This window comes from Danio rerio, chromosome 4 (genome assembly GCF_052040795.2).
Source record: "Danio rerio strain M-AB ecotype USA chromosome 4, GRCz13ab, whole genome shotgun sequence".
NCBI lineage: Eukaryota > Metazoa > Chordata > Actinopteri > Cypriniformes > Danionidae > Danio > Danio rerio.
Window position 1 is genome coordinate 18,587,241 of NC_141024.2, and position 24,301 is coordinate 18,611,541.

Genomic DNA, 24,301 nt, shown 5'->3' on the forward strand with positions numbered 1-24,301 from the left:
GGATGGGAAGATTAACCGATATGTATCGATACGCGGTCATGCGCGTGCACGATGCGAGTGCATCGGTAGAGCAGCAGAGGATGAATGAAATTTTGGAAGCAAATCGAGATGTATCGGTTTTTGCGAGATGCATCGGTTTTTCCAAGATACAGCTTATATTTTTAATATAGAATGTATTTTTTATTTATTAACAAGTGTTGTCAACCTGTTTTTGGCGCATAATTTAATCAAACTACATAAGATATGCCTTAGCAACGGACTTGCGGATGTGTACTGTTACACTACAACTCAGTGTATCAGGTGTGCGGATGAAGCTAGTGATGCGCCCTCAGAAAGCGCGAGAAGCAAAACAAACATTTTATTCCCCAATGAGTTCTAAACCTAAAGTGTGGCAACATTATGGATTTAAGGATGGACGACATGACAGGACAGATGCAATTTGCAAAATGTGCCGCGCATCTGTAAAATACACGGGCAGTACGACTAATCTGAAATCTCACTTGAAGCGGCGCCACGGTGTTGTTGTGGAAGCATCTTCCAGTGTTCCTGCATCCCCGGCTTCCTGCACTGCTTCAACTGTAGCTACCAGCTCCAAAAGCGGTGAGAAAAGTTTTTTTCCATGCGCAACAGTTCTGCTCGCTCTACGCCAATAACGAATGCTATTGCATTGTTCATCTGCAAAGATATTCAGCCTAGTGTCACGGAGAACGAAGGTTTTAAACACCTCCTGTTAATTTTTATTTAATTATACTTTTATTAGCCTGTTGTTTACAGTGACAGTGATGTTTCAAAGCAACATAACACTGCTAGTTCACGACTTTAAGTTTTGAATATTCAGTGGCAAAATATCTTTGTAAAACTTGTTTTCATAGTTGAAAAGTTAAATCACAATTCTTGTTGTGCAATGGTAAACCCTAATGTTGAAAGAGTGCAAATATATATATTTTTAATATATATTGCACTTATACAATCTGTTTATCTTGAAAATACTTAAATAATATGTGCTATATGTTCTAAAATGAACCTCTACTGTAAACTGACACTCTGGCTCTGAGAGAAAAGCCAGTTTGTAAAAATGGTCTTGGTTTTGCTTGGTTTATAAATAATCAAACTCATTCAATGGCACAGCATCCTCTTTCACATCATCTCATAAACTTGATGTAATTAGTTAGTGCTGAATTATCGCATTGTATCGTGATATGGGTGTGAATCGTATCGTGTTGCATCGCAATATGTCACAAATGTATCGCTAATATATCGGATCGTATTCTTTGTATCGAGATGCGTATCGGATCGGCATTATAGCTTAGATGCCCAACCCTACTATAAACAGAACAGAATGTTCATTCATAATCATAATGTTATGTTGGCTATTACAGTTCAATGGACGCTTCAAAAATGTGTCCCCTTGCAGCAGATGGTTTTGTGTGAGGAATTCCTAGCACAGTTTTGACTCTTTACAATATTTCAAAAGCTATTCATGAGTTCTCAACTTATGAACATACTATCAGACATACACAAAAGACTGACTATAAAAGCCACAGCCACATTAAAATGTATAAGTTTACTAGCAATTCACTGTGGCAAAGATGCTTTTATGATGAATGAAAGAACCATGTCTTTAAATAATGTGTAACCTTCACATTTAATAATGCATAAAAGGGAATAAAACGCAACATTTTAGAGCCATGTTTTACCAATAAGTCGAATATCTGTTGGTGTACAACAGACATTTAAACTAAACTAAGACTAAAAGTATTGGTCAAAAATCTATTCCGTTAACTGAAATAAAAGAAGAAAATGTACAATAACAGAAAACACAAAACTAGCTAAAACTAGCAACTGAAAAACTCATTTAAATGCATTTATATTTATCAAAAATAATAAGTTTTCAGAATTATTAAGCACTAATTCTGAGGTGGAAAATCTGACCTGTGGGTGTTTAAGAAAAGTACATACTGTAGATAGCACTTTTAAAGTCAAATGAAAAATAAAAATCTTCACTTGCCAAAAAAATTGTCTAAATTTTTCCTAATTTAGTGTCTGTTATTATTTTTTTATTACTAAAAGGTTTCACAAAAGTTAACATAAGCTGAGCATGCACTAAAGTTTGCTTTATGCACAATATGTTTTCGCTTTAAAACAGCATTTTAGAACAAAAATGATCCACGTCCATACTGGCATTTCATCTAGCGTTTCTGAAAAGCTCCCCGTCCACACAACACCACTGACAACGCACATCACATACCATACAAGCACTCTGGCATGCACCTAACACTGCTTCAATGTATTCTTGCATCTGAGCTCCAGGCAGTCAGCGGAAGCTCTGAGCACACCTCTCCGGCTGTCCAGGCCAGTGCATTCTGAATCTACCGCTGGATCTTATCTCTCTATACAGTAGTTGTTAAACACAATCTACTCTATAATTCATCTTTTGTAGACCTATACCTCATGATTTGGTCTTTTAAAACTATTAGACTATTTGTTCTCACGTAACATATCAATATACCTATTAATTTATTGAACCATATACACTGATTCCGCACGTTTATTTCCTATATTGTATAAACTTATTGTACTTTATAATTTTATAATTATTATTAAAATTATAGCTTACTGATTAGTATATTCAGCAAAAGAGACGGCTATTTCGTTTCACTGTGCATTTCCTCTGATAATCTGTATTGTGTGCATATAGCCTAATGTTTTATATTATTCAATGTAAATGAAAGGAGGCAGTTATTAGGCTCGATTTTGTTATAAATTTGCATACAGTGAAGATGACGGTCATATAAATATGTACATGATGCCTTAACATTTTTGGCGTCTGTTATTTTTAAGTTGTTAATGTAAAAATTAAAAAAGAAACAGTGCTTTATGTCATGTTTTCATTGCTACGTATTGCTACATTTTTATTGTACCTGCACCAGAAACAAACTAAAACTAAACTGAAATAAATTAATTACCAGCCAATTAAATAAATAGTATCAGAATACCAAACAAATTTAAGTCTTACCAGTGAGGGCGTAGTCTTCAGCTGACCCAGTTGAGCAGTTTGCAGGGCTGATTGGAGGGCTGGCAGGCGGGCTGGTGCTGAAGCTGGCATATCCCAGTGATGAGCTGACCTCCGAGGGATCCCCGCTGTGGTTCTGCAGGGGCTTCTGGACGTCCTGGGAGGAGGACAGTGATGTGCGTTGCTTTGGCTATAACAGAAAAGGGTTTAATGTTAGCATTAATAACTTACAAAGGACACTGTGATGAGCCTGCTCTATATTAGTCAAGATAATCCGGTCTCATGCAACAGACCCTTAAGTAACTCTATCTACATTTTAATGTAGAATGCACACTTCAATAAATTGAGGGTACTGAAGGCCTTTTGTGAGGCACCGCAGCTCTCTCGGAAAGCGATGATGTGCAATATAACCGATTACTGGCTGCTGGAGTCATCTAGGAGAGTGAGGTATCAAATCTCTGGACTATGAATATGAACGACAATAATTAAACTACAGATAATGAGGAGCTGCAGGCCGAGTGTGGTCATGTTTGACAGAGAAATGTTCATGTTCACAATTCAACCAGGATTTTATTAAACCTACAGAACAGACCAGCAATTTGGACACACCTTCTCATTCAAAAAGTTTTCTTCTTTTCATGACTATGACAATTGTAGATTCACACTGAAGGCATCAAACTATAACACATGTGGAATTTTGTACATAACAAAAAAGTGTGAAACAACTAATAATATGTTATATTCTAGGTTCTTCAAAGTAGCCACCTTTTGCTTTGATTACTGCTTCGCACACTTTTGGCATTCTCTGGATGAGCTTCAAGGGACAGTGCTAAAGTAATCTGGGTATTACTATGGTTGGCAATTGCTATGTTTTTCTAGTTGTTTGCTTGGGCTTGTTAGGGTGATCTAGGTAGTTGCCAAAATGTTCTCTGTGGTTGTGAGAGTGTTCCAAGGCAGTTGCTACGATGCTCTGAGTGCTTGTAAGGCAGAGGTAATAAGAGGGTTCTATCCAGTTGCTAGGGTATTTTGGGTGGTAATTAGGTGGTTATGTTGTTGCAAGATGGCTGCTAGTGTTCTGGTTTGTTTTATGCAGTTGGTTGTTGTGTTGTTTTTAGGCATCTGAAAAAAAGGTGTTCTGGGTGATTATGCAGTAGCTAAAATGTTATTAGATTGTTGCCAAGGTGTACTGAGTAACTACAAGGTGGTTACTAGGCATCTGCTAGAGTGTTGTGTGTGGTTGATTGTGTCTCGCTAGGCAAGGTTGCAGCAGGTTTGACCCTGGAAAGCCACATTTGTGCAGTTTTGATCTTGCTTTGATAAAAACTCACTTGTCTACAGCTTTCTAGTAACACTCAGATCCTGACTGGCTTGTTTAAGTGTGTCACTAGAGAGCAAAACAGGATCGTGGCTCTCCAAAATCAAAGTCCTGCGGTTGATGGTTAGGTGCTATGGTGTTCTGAGGTTTTGCTAGGGTGTTGCTAAACTGTTGAGCAGTTGCTTAGGTGTAAGATGAACTGTGTGGTTTATATGGAGATTCTAGAGTATTCTGCGTGGTTGCTAAAACTTTTTAAATAAACCATAAAATGCCAGTCAGTTTTGTTGCTACATTCTCAAAAATAAAGATACAAAATCTTACACTGGGGCAGTACCTTCTTAAAAGGTGTATTTTACCAAAACATACAAATGTGTACCTCACATTAACTAAAAGGTACAAAAGTAAACCTTAAAGATATAAAAGTGTACCCTAAACGTACTAAGGTCCACCAGTATGATTTAAAATTGTACCTTTTTAAAAGGTACCACTCCAGTGACTAATTTTGTACCTTTATTTCTGAGAGTGTAGGGAGCAGCTTGGCACTTAGATTTGAAAATACACTTTTTGGGTTTGGGTTGCTACAGTATATCACCATGGATCATTTTCACAAGAGATGATGAAACATTTAGCAGTCGTAAGCTTCTTAAATCCTCAAAGGAGGATTTTTCAAACATTTGTACATTTTTTACTTTTCTGGCTGCCAGTATTAGTTTCACACATTTATTTTCCTTTTTCTGAAAATAGTAATAACACTATCACTTATCTTTTGTTATTTTAAGAGTTTGCACTCGCATATTGCTTGATAATAATAGCAGGTTTGGCATGCTGTCCCGGGAGAGAACCCTGAGTTTGGAGATAATTGAGCCCAGGGTTCCCGCCTGGTCAATGAGCATGTAAGGGGGGTACGAGATCAGGTATTTCTCGAGAGCTCCCCCTGGTAAAGGAGGAAAGGGAAAGATGGAGTGGATGGGGGTTTCTTCGGAAAGTGAAGATAACAGAGAAGTTTTAGCTGGGCTACTTATAGTGAGTTGGAATTAATCTGACTGGCTTACTATTGATTATAGATGAGAGACCAGCTGCAATCAATCATATACCATGCTCCTATTGAAATTAGTTTGCGAAATTTCACTTAAATTCAAATAGGACTGCAAAAAAATATATATTTGTGGTTCTCTCTCATTCTGCACTCAAGTTTACCAAACTATAATGACTTCCACTGCTGAATAACCCAAAAATTTAAAAAGGGTCCATTTCATTACAAACATTATATCTTAAATGAAAGAATATAATAATGAAGTTGCTTTTACGAGAAACAGTCACAATATTGACATATCTAGCTAGACAGTTTGCGTACAGCAGATGGTTAAAACCCAAATGAGCAAATCCCGCCCCCAGTTTATAAGATATTCTGAGGACATCCCAGGGAAAATCAAATGCCCTACGCAACAGAGATTGTCTACAGGAGAGAAGTTTTGAAAAAGCCTGTCAGTAGGAGGTGGGATAGATGTGCGATACATATTGCTCAGTGAGAGGGAGAGCAAGACGGAGCGAGACAGGCAGAGAAAACAACAAAAAGAGATGAGTATGTGCACAGTCAAGCAGTTGTATAACCACAGGAAGCCTTACATAAGCATCATCTTCACTTCCTGTTGCATCGCAGGTGTCCAAACTGCCAAATTAATTAATTTGCATGAGAAGAATGTCTCTGATTTAAGTGACTTAATTTCACACGCAGGCATACAAAACGCACACGCAATTGGCAGAAACCTGGCTCCACTTGAAAACAGAGCTGGAAAAAAAAAGAAAAGAGAAAATGAAAGCTTTATGATTTAACTATTGTACTTTATCATTTTAAATATAATACTAAGGCTCTTTAATCTCTTCCTCTTTCTTTACACATTATAACAGAGTGGTCCCTTGCTATAATGCGGTTCACCTTTCGCGGCCTCACAGTTTTTTTTAGTGCAATTTGACATGCGTTATTATTTCTTTTACAGCGCATTGTGTTCTGCATCCAGATTGGCTGTAGACCATTGTTAATCAATCTCCTCCATGTCTCCTGTCAAATTAACATAAATCTTTGATCGCTAGCAGTGCGAGTTTCAACAAGAATGCAAAAAGGGTAGTAACTGTCCGTATCAAAAGCATCGTAAATGGGGTCGCACACCGGATAGGATTATATCAAGGTACACACCGGTGCCGTAAGACAGCGGTTGTTTGGGGTGCCCAGCTACGACTCAGGAGACTGTTCATATTTCTGCCGCACCACAGACCGCCGTCTATATAGTTTTATTTTAAATAACATGCAATGTGGGAGACTGGTGTGTGTTACTTCCAGCTGTCATATGCACGGCTCATCCGGTGTGCAACCCCCTTAAAGGTGCAGTATATGTAAATTTGACACCCAGTGGTAGCGCTAGGTATTGCACTCCTAAATCAAAACACATGCAAACGCAGATTGTGCCTGACTGTTGAGCAGGTATAATAAAGGCTCAAAAATAAAATGAAAATAAAATAAACTAAATTAGAACTTTAGAACTGTTACTCAGTGCAAGCCAAGTTACTAAACAAATATGAAGCATTCAGCATGTACATACAATGTAATAATTAGGTTATAAACCTTATCATTTTGTGAGTGCACAATTCTGTGATTCTGAATGGCTGTTTTTAAATTTCTGTCGTGTTTCATCTTGTGCAAACAGCCAAATTGATTATCAATGCAAATCTCATCATTTAGCATGTTGTTGGGACACGCGGTTACAATGTAACCTGCTTACCTAAGATTTACATTTGTACTATTTATATTATTTGCTGATTGATAACCTTATGTGGAACTCTAAATCTGTGTCTCATTTTGAAGTCTGCTACTGTCCACCAGATTTCAGTCACGGACGCATACTTTGATAGCCTTCATGACTAAATAAATGAAATGTGCGGTTTTCCAACAAGGCAACTGGGGTGCTGAAATATAATTGGCTAAACTGGCATTGGGTGGGTTAAAAGAACCAAAATAAAGATATCGTTCTGGCACGAAAAAAACATTTCAAAGGAGAATATCTGACTTCAGCATTGTTTTTCACATAAACAGAATGCTAATTTAGCATCTTTCTTAAATATCTGCAAACATATTATGGAATTTTTATGGTTTAGAAGAGTCAAAAACTTACATATAACATTAAGGATAGAGTCTGCTTTAGCTTTTTGGATCAGTGACTGCAAGAAAAAGAACACTGCTGGATCCGCACAAAAGCTAAAAAGCTTTATGAACCTTTTGCTGACAGCGATGAATGTTTGCACCTGACAACAAGTTTTCGTATTTTGGTTTCATTTTATATAATACTTATTTTTCTACAAATGTTTTAAAATGAGAGTGTTTGGCATGAGAGAAAAGTGTGAAAATGTTGCCTTCTGAGAAAAGGTATAAAGTCTGCAGTGAGGGTTTTTATAGTCTTAAGACATCTACAATAATTGTAGAAAATAAAACTGGCTAAGTGGATTTAACCTATCGCGAACTATTTTTAGAACGTAACACCAGAGAATAACAAGGGACCACTGTACATAACATTTTTTGCTGTTGTTATTTACATTTATATAATTTTTTCCTGTTATACTGTATGTTTCTGCAATTTTGCTTTGCATTTTATCCCTTTGCTTCAACTTTTTTTTTGTTTTCTTACTTGTGCAACTATTTTCGTCTTTTCTGTGTTTGTATTTTTACTTCTATTTCTAATCTCTGTCTACAATTGCATATTTTATACAAATTGCTCTATTATTATTGTCATTATTATTGTTATTATAATATAAAGTACGGGGAGACGACGTCGGACAGCAGATGGAGTAGACGTGTCTACGCGTAGCTCCCGCTATTGCTGTGATTTTGCAGCCACTTTGTACATAATATTGTCTATAAACCTGACCACAACGACGTAGTTTACATTTCAGTGTCAACATGACCTCAAAATCGAGTAAACAAACTAAAAAAGACACCAAAACGGACTTTGCTGACAACGTCTCCAGCGAGCTCAAAATGGCGGAGATTGCGAAGCTGTTGGAGGAACACCGCCAGGCCTTATCAGCCGAATTTAAGTCTACCATATCCTCACTCGAGTCAAAAATCGACTGCGTTCAAGTTGCGGTAACAGAACATTCTTCTAAGATTGCTTCTCTTGAATCTAATGCTAACGCTGTTGACGAGCGCATGCTAACGCTGGAAGCTACCTGCGCCGCCCTGTCCGACAGTAACGCTAAGCTGCTCGCGAAAGTCACCGATCTTGAATCACGGAGCCGCCGAAATAACATCCGCATTATCGGCCTACCAGAAGCGATGGAGGGACCGCGACCCTCTACCTTCTTCTCACAACTTCTATTTGATACTCTGGGAAAAGATGTTCTCTCTTCTCCACCGGAGATTGACCGAGCCCACAGGGCTCTCGTCAACAAACCTGCGGCCGGTGAAAAGCCACGCGCGGTCATCATCCGGTTACACCGTTATCAGCAAAAGGAAATGATAATCCGTGAAGCGAGAACCAAAAGAGGGAAGCTGATGTTTCAAGGCCACCCAATTGCCATATATGAGGACTATGCACCTGAGGTGATGGCACAACGCTCTAAATACCGACGGGTGATGGGGGAGTTGTACAATTTGGGGCTCAAACCAGCTTTGCTTTTCCCTGCGAGACTGTCCATTACAGCCAAAGACGGGAGTCGAAGATCGTTTACATCGGTGTCTGAAACTGAGGAATATTTACGTTCTATCCGGTCTGCCTCTCCTCCCTGAAGTAGCTCAAAATACCTGACGCACAGTTGGCTGCGTGCACTCTCAAACGCGCTGTTTTCTAAGAACGCTACGATCAGGTACAATACAGATGTTAAGTGTTGCACATACGATGTTTAGTTATGCCGACCATTTATTGGCATTATCATTATTTGTTTATTTTATATTTTACTTCCTTTCGAACATTTTTGATAAAACTGAGAAACTGAACTGATTTTTTTGCAGCAGACAATTTATTGCAATACATCAAGATGAGGAACTTTTTTTTATCCCTGTTATTACAATAGTATCATTTTGAGTTTCCTTTTTTCTTATCAGAACGGTCACAGCATTGTTTATTTTTGTTATGTGCAATGTGCATCATGGTTTGTTCACTGTATTGATTACCATTGTAAGAGAATGCAAATAATAGAGGTCTGTTTAAGTGCCTTATTTGATCATCTATCGATATTTGGTTTTTGCTATTTTACAACAATTGATTGAATAGATGATACATAGTATTCTATTGTTACTTGTTTCTTTTGTTTTTTAGATGTTTCTAAAGATATTTAGATGGTTCTCTACATTTTTTTGCATTTTTTCCATTCACTTGACATTTGAAAGTAAGGTTTCAGATTATTTTTGTTCTGTAACATAGCTGCTAACTTACGTAAATTTAATATTAAAAAAAGCGGGAGTACCTAACCTAGAAAGGTAGAAGTGGTTTATGATGTGGAGCCTGAATGCTCAATTAGGTTTTTTCTATGGGGAATATTTTATATTTATTTCAATTATTTATTTATTTTACTTTCTTGCTTTTTTTTCTGGTTTCTTTGTTAACTTTTTAATGTTTTATTTCAACATGGAGTCTGTCAAAATCAGGATATCAGGAAATGGCTAGTGTAACTACAGTGAATGGCAATGAGATGCGTCTAATCTCCTGGAATGTCAAAGGAATTAATAATAGGGTCAAGGCTGGCAAGGTTTTATTACATTTAAAACAACTAAAGGCTGACATTATGTTTCTACAAGAAACACATTTAAAATCTTCTGATTTGACACGAATCAAGAGACCCTGGATGGGTAATTTTTACCATTCCAAATTTTCTCAAAGAGCTCGTGGGGCAGCTATTATAATGCATAGAAAGGTTATGTTTGAAGAGTCGCATATAATTTCAGATCCAAATGGTCGTTTTGTAGTAGTCCAAGGCAAGCTAAACAATGTCCCAATCATTTTGGCCTCAGTCTATGCTCCCAATTGGGATGACGACAACTTTTTTGTAAAATTTTTTTCTATTCTTCCGAATGTGGCTGACCACCATATACTTATTGGGGGGGATTTTAACCTGGTTCAAGATATTGTGTTGGATAGATCCTCTTCTAAGCAATCAGTTTTATCCAAGTCGGCAAAAATAGTGGCAGACTATAGTTCTCAGTTGGGTATCTCTGACCCTTGGAGACACAAACATCCTCAGGATAAAATCTACTCTTTTTTCTCACATGTGCATCATACATTCTCAAGGATTGATTTCTTTCTTCTTGATAATAAACTGTTAAACTGCGTCAAGGCATGTACCTATCATGCAATAGTAATTTCCGACCATTCCCCTGTATCCATAGATGTAGTTTTAGTCCCTAACAGACTTACATCCCCAATCTGGAGATTAGACTCTTCCAGATTATCAGATGACAATTTTAAAAACTTTGTAGCTTCAAAAATTAATTTGTATTTTGAACTTAATCAGACCCCAGATATCAGTAGTCTAACTATTTGGGAAGCTTTTAAAGCCTATATACGGGGGCAGATTATTTCTTTTATATCTTACTTGAAGAAAACTGAAACTTCCAGATTGTCTTCAATCACAGATGATCTTCACAAATTAGATATATTATATGCCTCTTCCCCCTCCCCTTCCCTTTATAATAAACGAGTACAGTTACATGCAGAACATAATCTTTTACTGACAAATACAATAGCAAGACAACTTAGACAAAGCAAGCAACGTTTCTTTGAACATGGGGACAAAGCCGGTAAGCTTTTGGCTTACCAAGCCCGCACGATTTATGCCTCAAGGTGGATTTCAAAAGTCAAAGCGCCAACAGGTGAATTGACATCAGATCATAAAGGGATTAACTCTGTATTTTTAGATTACTATAAAACATTATATATGTCAGAAAATTCCTCGAACTTTACAAGCTGGGATTCCCTCAATGCCTTAACTTTTCCGAAAATTGACGAAACTCTTTCTATTAATTTAGGCAGTCCTATCACTGAGGTAGAGATACAAGACGCAATTAAATCTATGCAATCTGGTAAATCGCCAGGTCCGGACGGCTTCACAGCCGAGTTTTATAAGTCATTTGCCTCCTCACTAACCCCAGTCTTAGCAAGGTTATATAACGATTCATTTAAAGAAGGCCACCTCCCACCCACTTTATGTGAAGCTTCAATATCATTGCTTCTTAAAAAAGATAAAGACCCCACCAACTGTAGCAGTTATAGGCCAGTTTCACTGCTTAATGTGGATTTTAAAATTTTGGCTAAAGTATTGTCATGCCGTCTCCAATCTATACTACCATCTTTAATATGTCTAGACCAGACAGGCTTTATACCAATGAGACACTCATTCTTTAATACTAGGAGACTTCTTAATATTCTTTTTTCACCTCCTTCTGATTCACCAGAAATAATTTTGTCATTAGATGCTGAAAAGGCATTTGACAGAGTGGAATGGGCTTATTTATATTTTATTTTAGAGAAGTTTGGGTTTGATGCTAACTTTATCTCTTGGATTAAGTTACTCTATTCATCACCAGTTGCGTCAGTTTACACTAATGGATTAAATTCACCCCTTTTTTTCCTTCAACGTGGAACACGACAGGGCTGTCCCCTTTCCCCCTTACTTTTTAACCTTGCTATAGAGCCTCTAGCTATATGGCTCCGTAGCCATAATGGTTTTGAGGGAATATCACGATATGGCTTAGTACATAAACTCTCATTCTATGCTGACGATCTCTTACTTTACATTTCTAATCCGGCCACCTCCCTACCAGTGATTTTGGACATTCTAGATAAATTCAGTCACCTCTCAGGTTATAAAATAAATTTACAGAAAAGTGAACTATTTTTTGTCAACTCTGAAGCGAGTAAGATCTCATACTCACATTTTCCTTTTAAAATAGCTATAAGTGGGTTCAAATACCTTGGAATTTTCTTTACCAACTCATTCAATAACTTATTTATTAATAATTTCCAACCAGTGATTGATAAAATCAAATTACACTTTTCTAAATGGTCGTCACTACCTTTGTCCCTTGTAGGCCGTATTAATTTAGTAAAAATGGTTATTTTACCTAAATTTCTCTATCTTTTTCAACATGTTCCAATTCTCATTAAGAAATCTTTTTTTACTAATTTGGATGGTATTTTACGTTCATTTATCTGGGGCAACAAGCCTGCACGCCTCAAGAAATCAGTTCTCCAACTTCCTAAATCCAAAGGAGGACTTGCACTTCCCAACTTCCAACAATACTACTGGGCTTGTAATATTAATAAGATTCTCTACTGGAAGAATCCTCCTCCAGCTGACAATTGTGCCCCCTGGGTTCACTCAGAGATAGTGTCAACAAAAGGCACTCTGCACTCTGTTATCAGCTCCCAGCTTCCATTAACTATCAGCGGAATTTCAACTAACTTGGTAGTCACTAACTCTATAAAAATTTGGGTTCAATTCAGAAAACATTACGGCTTACATAAAACATCTATCCATACACCTATTTTGAACAATAAATTTTTCTCACCATCTTGTTCTGACAACACTTTTCGCATTTGGGCAGCTAATGGACTCATTGAGGTAAAGGATTTATATGAAGACGGGGTATTTGCATCTTTTTCATTCCTATCCACTAAATACAATCTCCCCAACAGTCACTTGTTTCGCTTCTTTCAGGTCAGACACTTTGTTAAGAAATTGTTTCCCCACTTTCCTAACCGCCCTCCTGAACACCATCTTGATTATTTTGTCAGCTTAGATACGGGTCAGAAACATTTAATATCAGCAATTTATAATTTAATAAGTACACTAAATGAAAATCCTATAGTGTCTCTCAAAGAATCTTGGGAAAATGACCTTGGCATTGATATTACGGAAGAACAATGGGAGGATATTTTAAAGATGGTCCACTCTTCTTCCATATGCGCCAGACATGGCCTAATGCAGTGTAAGGTACTCCATAGAGCTCATTTAACCAATGCCAAATTAGCCAGATTTTTCCCTGATAGAAGTGATGCCTGTCATCGTTGTAAGCAGTCTCCGGCCAACCATCTTCATATGTTCTGGAGTTGCCCTCAATTAAAAAATTTCTGGTCCAGTGTTTTTGACACACTCAATAAATCTACTAACATAAATCTAGACCCTAACCCCTTGACAGCGCTTTTTGGTATTTCAGAGAGAGTTGACCTGACTGTTGCATCTCGCCAAGTTATTGCCTTTTCTACTCTTCTAGCTAGACGAGCCATTCTTATCAAATGGAAACAGGTGATTCCTCCATCACATGACATGTGGATCCGAGAAATTTTTAGTTACATAAAACTTGAAAAATTAAGATGTTTACTTGCAGGATCTCTCAAATCTTTTTACAAGACCTGGAACCCTGTTCTAGACTATATCAAAGGCTTACCTTGTTTAGTTGATATCAGATCTAATAAACAGTAATTAATTGAAAAGAGAAAATATTGACTCCTTAATGTGAACTTTTAATCACTATTTTTTTTTCAATTGTTATTTTTATAATTTTATTTATTTATTTTTTATTTATTTTGCTTGTATCGTAAACTTGCTCATTTATTATTATACTGTTTAACAATTTCTTTTAATTCTTGTATTTTATTTATTATTATTTTGTTTAGAGGATATGTTTGTTTATAATTCATATTTTTGAACTTATTTTATTTTAAGGGGGTAGTAGGAAAATAAGACACTCTGTAATTTTTCCTTTATTGTATTGTATACTATGATGTATTGTCTTGTTAATCCCAATAAAAAAAAATAAAATAAATAATATAAAGTACACATGTAAGTGACTACTAATACTTTATTATTTATTTAGTTACGAAACATTGTTCAAAATTAACATTTCATTATCACTTAAATGACTTCTCAAAAAATCTGCAAAGCTCAATTACCATTATCTGACTGAAAAAGCTGAAAGACACAACTGAGCTAATGTGTGTATTTGACTACGCACATCTGCCACCGTTTACCTCAGATCTGCTAATGCCGGAGGTTTTTACTGTGTTGTCAAACACACCTTGTGTCAGGAAATGCTGCTGCTAATGAACCTGTTACTCACACACACACTTGCTGTCTCTCACCATGAACTCCTAATGAATCTGTCATGGCTGACTGTAGTTAAATTAAAAAACAAAACATGCCTGTTCATCAAACACACCCACTGTCTCCTCTAATAATGTTCTACAGCAGTTACACACACACACGCTCAGTCACAGATTTGCCACGTATTTCTCCCCAAGGTGAAGATCACACACCTGTTTTACTTGCTTACATGTGCAATATTCATATTAGCTCACTAATACTACCTTCATTACATTGGCCCATTATTCTGTGGGTGAGTACAGAGTGAGAAATTGCGCGTTAATTTATGGATTGTAATTATGATAATTAGTCTGTGGGCTCTGGGAGCGCGGGGCAATAAATGGCACTAACGCGACTGTTTCACCTCCCGGTGGGGCATTCAGCACTTTCAGTAACGCAGCACTGTCAATGCATATGCAGATCACATTGAGCTCAAATCTCAGAGCGAGCATTTATAATTAAGAAAAATCATTCGGCACTGATTGTATATGCTCATCTGGTTTGGGAAATACAATCATGTTGAGTGACACAGAGTGTTGATCTGCAGGATCTCCGGGTGATTCTCATGGCACTTGTCAAGAACAAATTCAAGTCAAATTCCCATTATGATAATGAAGAAAGAAAGTAATTCTTCTAATGTGGGAGAAATAGATCAAATGTAAAGTATATGTAACAATAATTGATCTGTGTTGTAATAAAATGTTTTAGTAATAATAGAATTGCATTATTATTCACAATCAAAAAACAATAAAAAAAAAAATCAAAAAAATCCTTAAAACCTGAAATATTTCACAAATTTAAGCTTTTCTGAAGTTTTTTAATTGAACCTTTTAACTATTTATGGCATATGAACAACTCAAATCCTCTTTATTTCTATAGCACTACTATTATGTAGATTGTGTCCAAACAGCTTTAAATATAATTAGTGATTATATAAATACAGATTTTCTTTTATTTGCAGTCAAACGTTTTCAACCTCATTAAGTCTGAAATGAGCTACAGTGCAAATGTAAGGCTTTCTCTGAAGCTTTTTAATTGCATTTTGTGGCATATGAACAAATCACCCTTATTTTTAGAGCATTTTTGCAATGTAGATTGTATCATACTGTACATACATAAATAAAAAATAATGAAGAAACATACCAATATTTCAGATTGTGAAAAATATTCAGCATATCAGACAGGCAACAACAAATTAGGTTTCTGGGAAATTCATATTTTTGCAAATCATGAATGTTTAAAGAGAATCTGATGAACTTCATATCCTTAGAATCACACATTTGTGCATTTCTAAAAAATTTATGATAGTTTACTGATGCATTAGTTGAACTGTTTTCATATACTTTGGTTCAATGCAGTAATTTCACAATTTGCATAATTTCAATTGCAACGGATTGTTAAGACACACTTATCATAACCATCACAGTTATTTTGCTGATGCGGTTTTATATTACTGTAATGCAATGTCATTACAGCAATCAAACTGTCTTAAATTGATTATGAATAAATACGATTATTTATTTATTTACAGTTATTATGAGCCTGCACAATAGTTTTTTTTTTTTTTACAATGCAGTTAAGGGAAAAATATGAAGTTGGGGGATTAGGTTTTTTGTGCCATGGCCTCTAAAATTGAACTTAAAAAAACTAAACTGATTCTTAATGGACAATGGTTCCAGAATACATACCTGGCAGCCCAAGAAACCCTGCAAGTGCATGAATAAAACATCAGTTAAGCCCACATCTGAGAAAGGAACTTAGGAGTGTTTTTGGTGTGTGCAAAGTCAGTCAGTACTTTAACATGTGAACTACATTTACAAGTACAGCATGTGTATTATGACCAGTGTTGGGGAAAAGTTACTCTTGAAAGTAATGCATTACAATATTGAGTTACTGTCTTTTATTTCAGAATCATGCCTTCTCCCCTTGTTTGCTTGACTTGGGTTTTAAACAATGGGAAAAGAAGGGCATTAACAAAATAAAGGATCTATATATAGATGGGACATTTGCCTCATTTGAGCAATTAAAAATAGCATTCAATATCAATATCTCTGACTTTTTCAGATACCTACAGATTTGAGATTTTGTAAAAAAAAAAAATGGAAACCAAATTTGATTGTTATAAAGCAACACAATGTGCTTGAAGAAATGAACAGGTTTAATCCTATACATCGAGGAGCTGCGTCATATTTCTATAGCATCTTGTTAACACAGGAAGTTGTGGATGAAATCAAAGTTAAGCAAGCCTGGGAGAATGAATTAGGGTTAAAGATAGATTCAAAGAGTTGGGAAAAAGGCCTAGAGAATATACATGCCTGCTCAAATAACATAAGACATCATTTAATTCAATTTCAAACCCTGGATAGGTTATACTTATCTAAGGAGAAACTACATAAGATTTTTCCTCAGGTATCTCCACTCTGTAATAGGTGTAAAGCAGCAGAAGGATCCCGATCCCACTTGATATGGCTATGCACTAAATTACAAGATTATTGGGAAAATATATCTGAATACTTTTCTAAAGCCCTCCAAAAAAAAAAAAAAAAAAAAAAACATTGAACCATGTCCACTTAGCTGTTCTTGGGATATTTAGTAATTTAGAGATGTTTAATAAATATGAAAGACAAGCTATTTTGTTTGGTATGGTAATTGCCAAAAGGATGATTTTGAGAATGTGGAAAACTGAATCTGTACCTAAATTTGGTATGTGGGGTAGAGATATCGTAAACATGCTTGCTTTGGAGAAGTTGAGATATATCAATAATGACAAATTGCAGATATTTAATAAAACATGGGGACAGATATTAGAACACATTCACGCATTGGAAGAAACACTAGCTAACCAATAACCCCTTTCAATAACACAGTAATTAAAGATTGAGAGTAATTGATGTTCACTTATCGTAATCTATAATATTCTTAATAATGTGCCCAAACTATTATTTGACAATAAAACTGTAGTCAGGGTAATGCATTTTCTGGTGATACAACAACGTTACTTTATAATTGCTTTTATTTATGCATTACTTGACCAGCTAAATTATATTTTGCTTTTATGTGCATTTGAGTTCTGTCGTTTGGTTGTTCTGTCATAGGTTAGTGTTTTTTATGTATTGCATTTTATATGTATTGTAAGGTAGTATATTGAATTGGGTGTTTTTATTGTTTTTTTTCTTATTTTCTGTATTTTGTTGTAGTTTTTTAAAAAGCAAAAAGCACATAAATAAACGTTTTTAAAAATATATTGAGTTACTCAATTAAGCAAGATAAAAAGTATCTTGCATTAAATTTTTTTAATAGTAACTCAATTAATTTGACTTATTTTTAAAAGTAATGCATTATATTACTTTGGAAAAGTAGTTATGCAATATTGATATGCAACTCGCGTTACTTATAACGCTTTACTATATCAGAAAATATATGGTAAAGTTTTCCTATTGTGGGAACATACAGCAATTGACTTGATAAATGATTGGACAAGGAACCAAAACTTTGCTACTTATTATTCCTTTGGGCAGGTTTTGAAAATTTTCTTGGACCTGCAACCTGAAAAGAGGTAATATTATGCTTTTTAGAAACTTCTCACTGAAACTTTTCTCTATTTGGGTGAAAAAGTTTCTTCAAAGTTACAATGCACAAAGTCTAACACATCACAATATCTTGAATTTAAATGATTTCTGACCATAAAATTCTCTTTTTGCTCACTAGCTTATGGTCAGAGGTTATGGATGTGAATTTTAAAATGTACCAATGATTCACTCGAGAATGTGGCCTGTTTTAAAGGCCGATTATAGTGCCATAAGCGGTTTATTCATCCTGATAAAGATACAGATTGAGTTGCTGTAACGCTGTATCAACATTCCTCCCGCTTGCCCTCTAAACACAAACACTTTCACTCACTTCAATACAACCGCCATCACCATGACGACAGAGGCAAAGCTGCAAGAAAACGGAGCACCGCAATAACAACAACATTACCAAATATAGACTTCCTGTTGCTAAAATAAGCAGAAAGAAACAAGCTCAGCAAAGAGGGACGAGCTGCCTTTCATTACAAAAGCAGAAATCACACACTGCAGGGATTTACAACACCTTATATCCTTAAATGATCCTTAAACCTGCAATACCAGAAGAAGTCATGTCCGTGTGTAATTAAAAGAGTGCATAATAAAAAAAATTGAAGCATAATAATGTGATTATGAAATGATTCTTGATGCACCACAAAGTTTTTTTCTTCCATTTCTTTTATAATGAATGAAAAATGTTTTAATTAACAATATCATTATTTGTTATTTTTCATCTTAGATAGTAAATTAGGAGCAAAGAAGCTATTAACAAATAATAATGTAATAATGTATGAAATTATTAATTTATATAATCAGAGCAGAATCCTTCACATCAACAACGAAGTCTTTAATATTTTACTTTTTTTTCTGTATTCCTAAATTCAGAAGAACATTTAGAATTATTACATTTTTAATCAATGTATTGCACACTTGAATATTGCAATTTGTTCCATCATCTTTGTGATAGACATACTTATTAAAATATCGAAAAGAATTTAATTAATCAAGTACACTGAAAAAAATATATTTCTGCAAAACTGTTGCAAACAATTTATATGGGTTGAATTTAAACAAACACATTAAATTTAGTAATGTTCAACTTAATATGTTTGTTTCAATTCATTCCGTATGAATTGTTTACAAATAAGTAAATGCAAGGAATCATCTTTGAATATTTTTTTCAGTGTAAGAGGTCATCATACTACAATTTAAATATACTGGCTTGTCTCAATAAATTTGAAAGTTGATTAATTTCAATATAAACGAATGCATTTCAAAAACAAACTTATCTATAAAGTGAATATATACAGTTGAAGTCAGAATTATTAGCCCCACTTTTAACTTTTTTTTTCATTTTATAACATTTCCCAAATTATGTTTAACAGAGCAAGGAAATTTGTTGTCATTTGTTTTATTTTGACTAAAATAAAAGCAGTTTGGAATTTTCAAAAAATCATTTTAAGGTCAAAATTATCAGCACCTTTTAGCTATTTTTTCTTGATAGTCTACAGAACAAACCACTGTTGTACAATAACTTGTCTAATTCCCCTAACCTGCCTAGTTAACCTAGCTAACCTAGTTAAGAATTTAAAAAGTCTGTATAGAAGTGTCTTAAAAAATATATCTAGTCAAATATTATTTACTGTCATGATGACAGATAAAATAAACCAGTTATTAGAAATGAGTTATTAAAACGATTATGTTAAGAAATGTGTTGAAAAAAATCTTCTTTCTGTTAAACAGAAATTGGGGGAAAAATAAACAAACACAGGGCTAATAATTCAGGTGGGCAAATAATTCTGACTTCAACTGTATATATACATATTTATGTAACATGGCATGCAGTCATCAGTCTGTGGCACTGCTAAGGTGTGGTGAAGCCCAGGTTGCTCAGAAAAAGATCTTCAGCTGTGTTATATCATGTGTTTTTCCCATAAAATCACACAGATAATGTCCATACTCCAAAAAGTACTAATACCTGGTTTAAGGAGCATGGTATCCCTGTACTCGATTGGCCAATCTCAAACTCAACCAACCAAAAACTCATAGAGAATCTGTAAGGTATTGTAAAGATGATGTGAGACACCAGACCCAGAGCAGGGTTTTACAGGTTCGTACTCTTCAGTAATCCAACATTTCTGTGTTAAAAATCCCTTTCTATTGACCATAAGCAATATTCTAATTTGCTGAAATACAGAATTTTAGGGTCTCATTAGCTGTAAGCCATAATCATCTAAATTAAATGAAATAAACACTTGTAATATATCAATCTGAGTGTAATAAATATATAAAATATACAAGTTTCCTTTTTTTAATTGAATTAGTGAAATGAATCCACTTTTCGATGACGTTTTATTTTACTAAGATGCACCTGTACTTTAATCAATTAAAAACTTCTAGCTGACAAATGGGTAAAACTGTTTGAAGAACAGTGGCCAAAGATAATAATATACTATGGTAATTAATGAGTATTTTACTGCACTGTGACACCTAAATATGTTAATTAGCCATTAAATTATTCTTGTTGCAAAACACTTCCAACAAGAATGTTTGGCATTTGAACAACTGTATGACATTCTAGTCAGTATCTTCAGTCAGTCTCTAACAGCATTCACTTTAATCGTATCAAAAAGAGCACCATTGCCATTCTGCTAAACATCTTTTGTGTTGCACTTAAGAAAGTAAGTGAACAAAACTATGCTTTTAAAAAGCCAGCAAGAGAAAAGATAAGGCGTAAATATTCAAGAAAGAAAAGGTAACAAAACTTGTGCTTCATGCTGAGTTTGTTTGTATCGTGCATGAAGAACTACATGATATTAGCATCATTAGCATGACAAACTGAAAACTCACGGTGCTGAGGGCATGAAATAAGCAATCTGCATCATTTAAGCTCGTCACCATTTCATCAGTGCTACAGTTTAATCGCCAGAGGGATTCTCAACATCCAGCTGAGCGCATGAAATTATCTTTTATTCCTGTGCTGCTGTTAAAGAAAATATGCAGAATATGTTATGACCACCGGGCTTCGAGAGCCCAAGGGAACATTTCAACACAAGACGCATCGTACAAGGTCACTGATGAGTGTGTATGTGTGTGTGTGTGGGCTGCACTCGGTTTCAGTTCACTCACAGTGCAAACACATTGCCAATTAAACACATCTTCATTTAAACTACTGTATACACCCACACACACTTGAAAGGTTGCTAAAAAAGCAGAAAGGACACATCATGGATCCTTGACTCTCTACAACCAACCAATCCAGTGACTGTAAGCTGGTAATGTTCATGGCTCCACTAATGCATCAAAATTCATTTCTGTTTTTTTTTTCCCATTTCACAACAATTGTGAAGGAAAATTAGCATGTTGGTGGCTGTAACATTGTGATTCCAGTGGCAAGCAATTGGTCTGTACACAAGAAGGGACATGACTGAAACATTTAAATACCAGACATCCATAAGTACAGAATATTGCACTGTACTCGCAACATAATGTTATTATCTAATTAATGAATGTTAAACCTCAGTAACAATTAATAAAAGTACATCCAAAGTGACTGATGTCGTTGGTTTGCACTGAGACCTAGTTTTATCATTTAAAATAATGTGTATGTTTGCTTTTTTGTATCTAAGTTCTTATTTGTAAATCGCAAGGTCCCGAAACAGATCAGGGTAATGGATCCAGCATGTTATCCGGATGGAGAGGTGTCGCGCACGAAAGTGGAGAGCGGGGCAGGGGGTTGTTTTCGGGTAGGTGAGGAGGAGGGGGTTGTAATAGGTGGTATTGGGGGCGGTGGAAATGGATGGCATAGGGGTGTCAAGGACTGAGGTGCCGGATCAGATTTCAGAAGTTCCGGATCCGGCGTGTTCCGGCATAAATTTAGCACCGGAGCCGACGCCAACTGCTGTAGCTTCAGTAAACCTCTCAAAAAGTGCAGCACTATGACTTTATGATTATTTATGAGAGAAAGCATTTGGTGGGAGAGGGGTGGGGGGACAAGAATGCTTCAGCATGGTTCTAGTGTGAGTAGAGTACACCCTTAAACTTACACTGGTAACATTTAAAACTGAATAAAGCACATAATCAGTATCTAAGGTGATCATTGACAAATGCCCTGTTTACACCTGGTAATAAAATGCGTTTATCACACGTGGAGAAGTTCAGGTGTAAACAGGGTGTAAAAAAGTCTTGAGCTTGTCTACTTTCGACCACATTTAGAGGTATTTTCTCAAATAGTTTGAATGCACATGGCCTGCTCTGTACTGCTAAGCTCATTTTTAAACCCATCGGCGTGAGAGGTGAATCTATACTGTTGTTGATAATCTTGGGTTTCATATTAAAAGTGACAAAAAATTTCGCATTCATGTGCACACGAGAGGGAGAGAGTGACCGGTAAAATAAAACGCTGAATTAAAACTTTAAAATCAATAATCAATATTGTAGTTACTTTTGCACACTGGAGGAAGGATCACACTATAGCTAAAATATTTCTTTTAGACAGGTAATGTTATGTTTTAAAACTCTTAGTCACACAAAGCTTATAGATTTTGCTGCCTTTACGAATGGGATATATGTACAGAAGTGTTATTCAGCTACTGCAGCTATTGACTATTGACAGCTACTATTTTTAATTTCATAAGGGACCTTTTACATCTTTGATAATGAAGAATTTTATTTCGTTTAACAACAAAACATAAGTAAATAGCGCAAATCCGCCTAGCCTGCTTTACTGAGCTGAAGTTGGTTTTAAATTCACAGTGGTTCATTTTTGAACAATGACGACCTCTGAAGACCTCCCTATATTGTTTTCCATGCTACTTTGAATTTTTGGTTTGAAATAGCATGTAAGTATGGCTCAGTAATAAGTGTAATTCCTGCCGGCCAACCAATATGCAGTAGTTGCTTTAGGACAAAGTACATGAGAGAGTGAGAACATCCATCCTTGCATGCATAAAATAATGCATATAATGATAAGTTTTGCTTGCTACACAACTGTAAACGTGCTAAATATACTGTAATACAGTTTTTCATTTGGAATTGTTTTTTAACTGGCGAAAGACATGATCTAGTGGGTTGTCTACTGTCATCTTTAAGGTGCGTGTTCATGTTATCAGGAGGCGTGGCTTTAAACGGCAGGGTGGGACTGTGTTTAAAAGATATTTTGCTAACGGAGAGCATTTTGGCAGATCATCTTTAATCATTTTCTTTTGCAAAAATATCATTAGCCTATGGGGTTGTTTAATTAAACTCGTGTCTGAAATCACATGCTTCCCAACTATATTCTATGTGAAAAACAACATGCGAGCCGAGAACTAATATGTCAGAACTAGTAGCACTCGAAAAACAGTAGGCGAGAAGAAGCGCCAGAATGACTTACTCCTGGCGAGATTCTGATGTGAGTATACAATGGACACTATACTATCTCATAAGGCCACAGGAAAAAAGTTATGAAAGGGAGAGAATTGACACAACTGACGTAGGCAAGTCATGTGATAATGATAAACAACAGATGTCCAAAATGTGTTTATATACTCATATTCATATTAAATAAATATACTTTAAGATCAATTCAAATGTATTGTAGTACCTACTTGAGTAGTATGTGAGAGAGAGGAAGAGTTTTAGACAAATATTACGGTTGATAGGAAAACTGTCATTTCACAATAGCTTTTTTCTACATTTAGAAAATATCTCAACCGTAGGCGTGTAGGCATGTAGGCATGTGTGTGTATGTGTAGGCAAGAGTGTATAAATTCAGTCCAATGGCTGCACTTCACATCAACAGGCTTTTTGACAGCTTTGAGTATCTCTCTCTGTCTCATCAAAGCATGATGTTCTGTTTTCTACAAAAAGACTGATGTCTTCCTACCGCATTTGTTTTTTTTTTTTTCAGTAATGTCTGTCATTAAAATAGACAAAAGCGATGCAGACGCTTAGCCAGAACATGAACACTGTCAGTCGTAAGTCTTTGAAAATCATATTTCAAACAGTGCAAAAATTTCTCCCAGCTTAAAGACTTGCATAAGTGCACCACTTCTCTGTATAACAAAATATCTACTGTAGAAACAATTGACAATATTATAATATATCCAATGTTGCATTTTTAAATAATAGTACATTTTAAATTACTTTTACTATCAAATTTACTGAGGCATAAGCAAAAAATAATTGTATTTTTATACAATTTTTTTTTTTGCATAATTATCATTGGGCCGCACAGTGGCTCAGTGGTAAGCACTGTTACCTCACAGCAAGAAGGTCGCTGGTTCGAGTCCTGGCAGG

The 24,301-nt window shown here is 35.6% G+C and overlaps 1 protein-coding gene across 15 annotated transcripts in view; it reads right to left on the reverse strand.

The window, feature by feature from the left end:
* anks1b (ankyrin repeat and sterile alpha motif domain containing 1B) overlaps positions 1-24,301 on the reverse strand; it is a 315,285-nt gene that overhangs the window by 145,940 nt on the left and 145,044 nt on the right. For all 15 annotated transcript variants that reach the window (XR_015482121.1, XR_015482120.1, XR_015482122.1 and 12 more), the window contains one exon: positions 3,017-3,203. Coding sequence is in view for 12 of the 15 variants with exons in the window: in XM_087247217.1 (XP_087103343.1) it covers positions 3,017-3,203 (187 nt within the window). In the remaining 3 variants the exon portion in view is untranslated. The remainder of the gene's footprint in view (positions 1-3,016; positions 3,204-24,301) is intronic.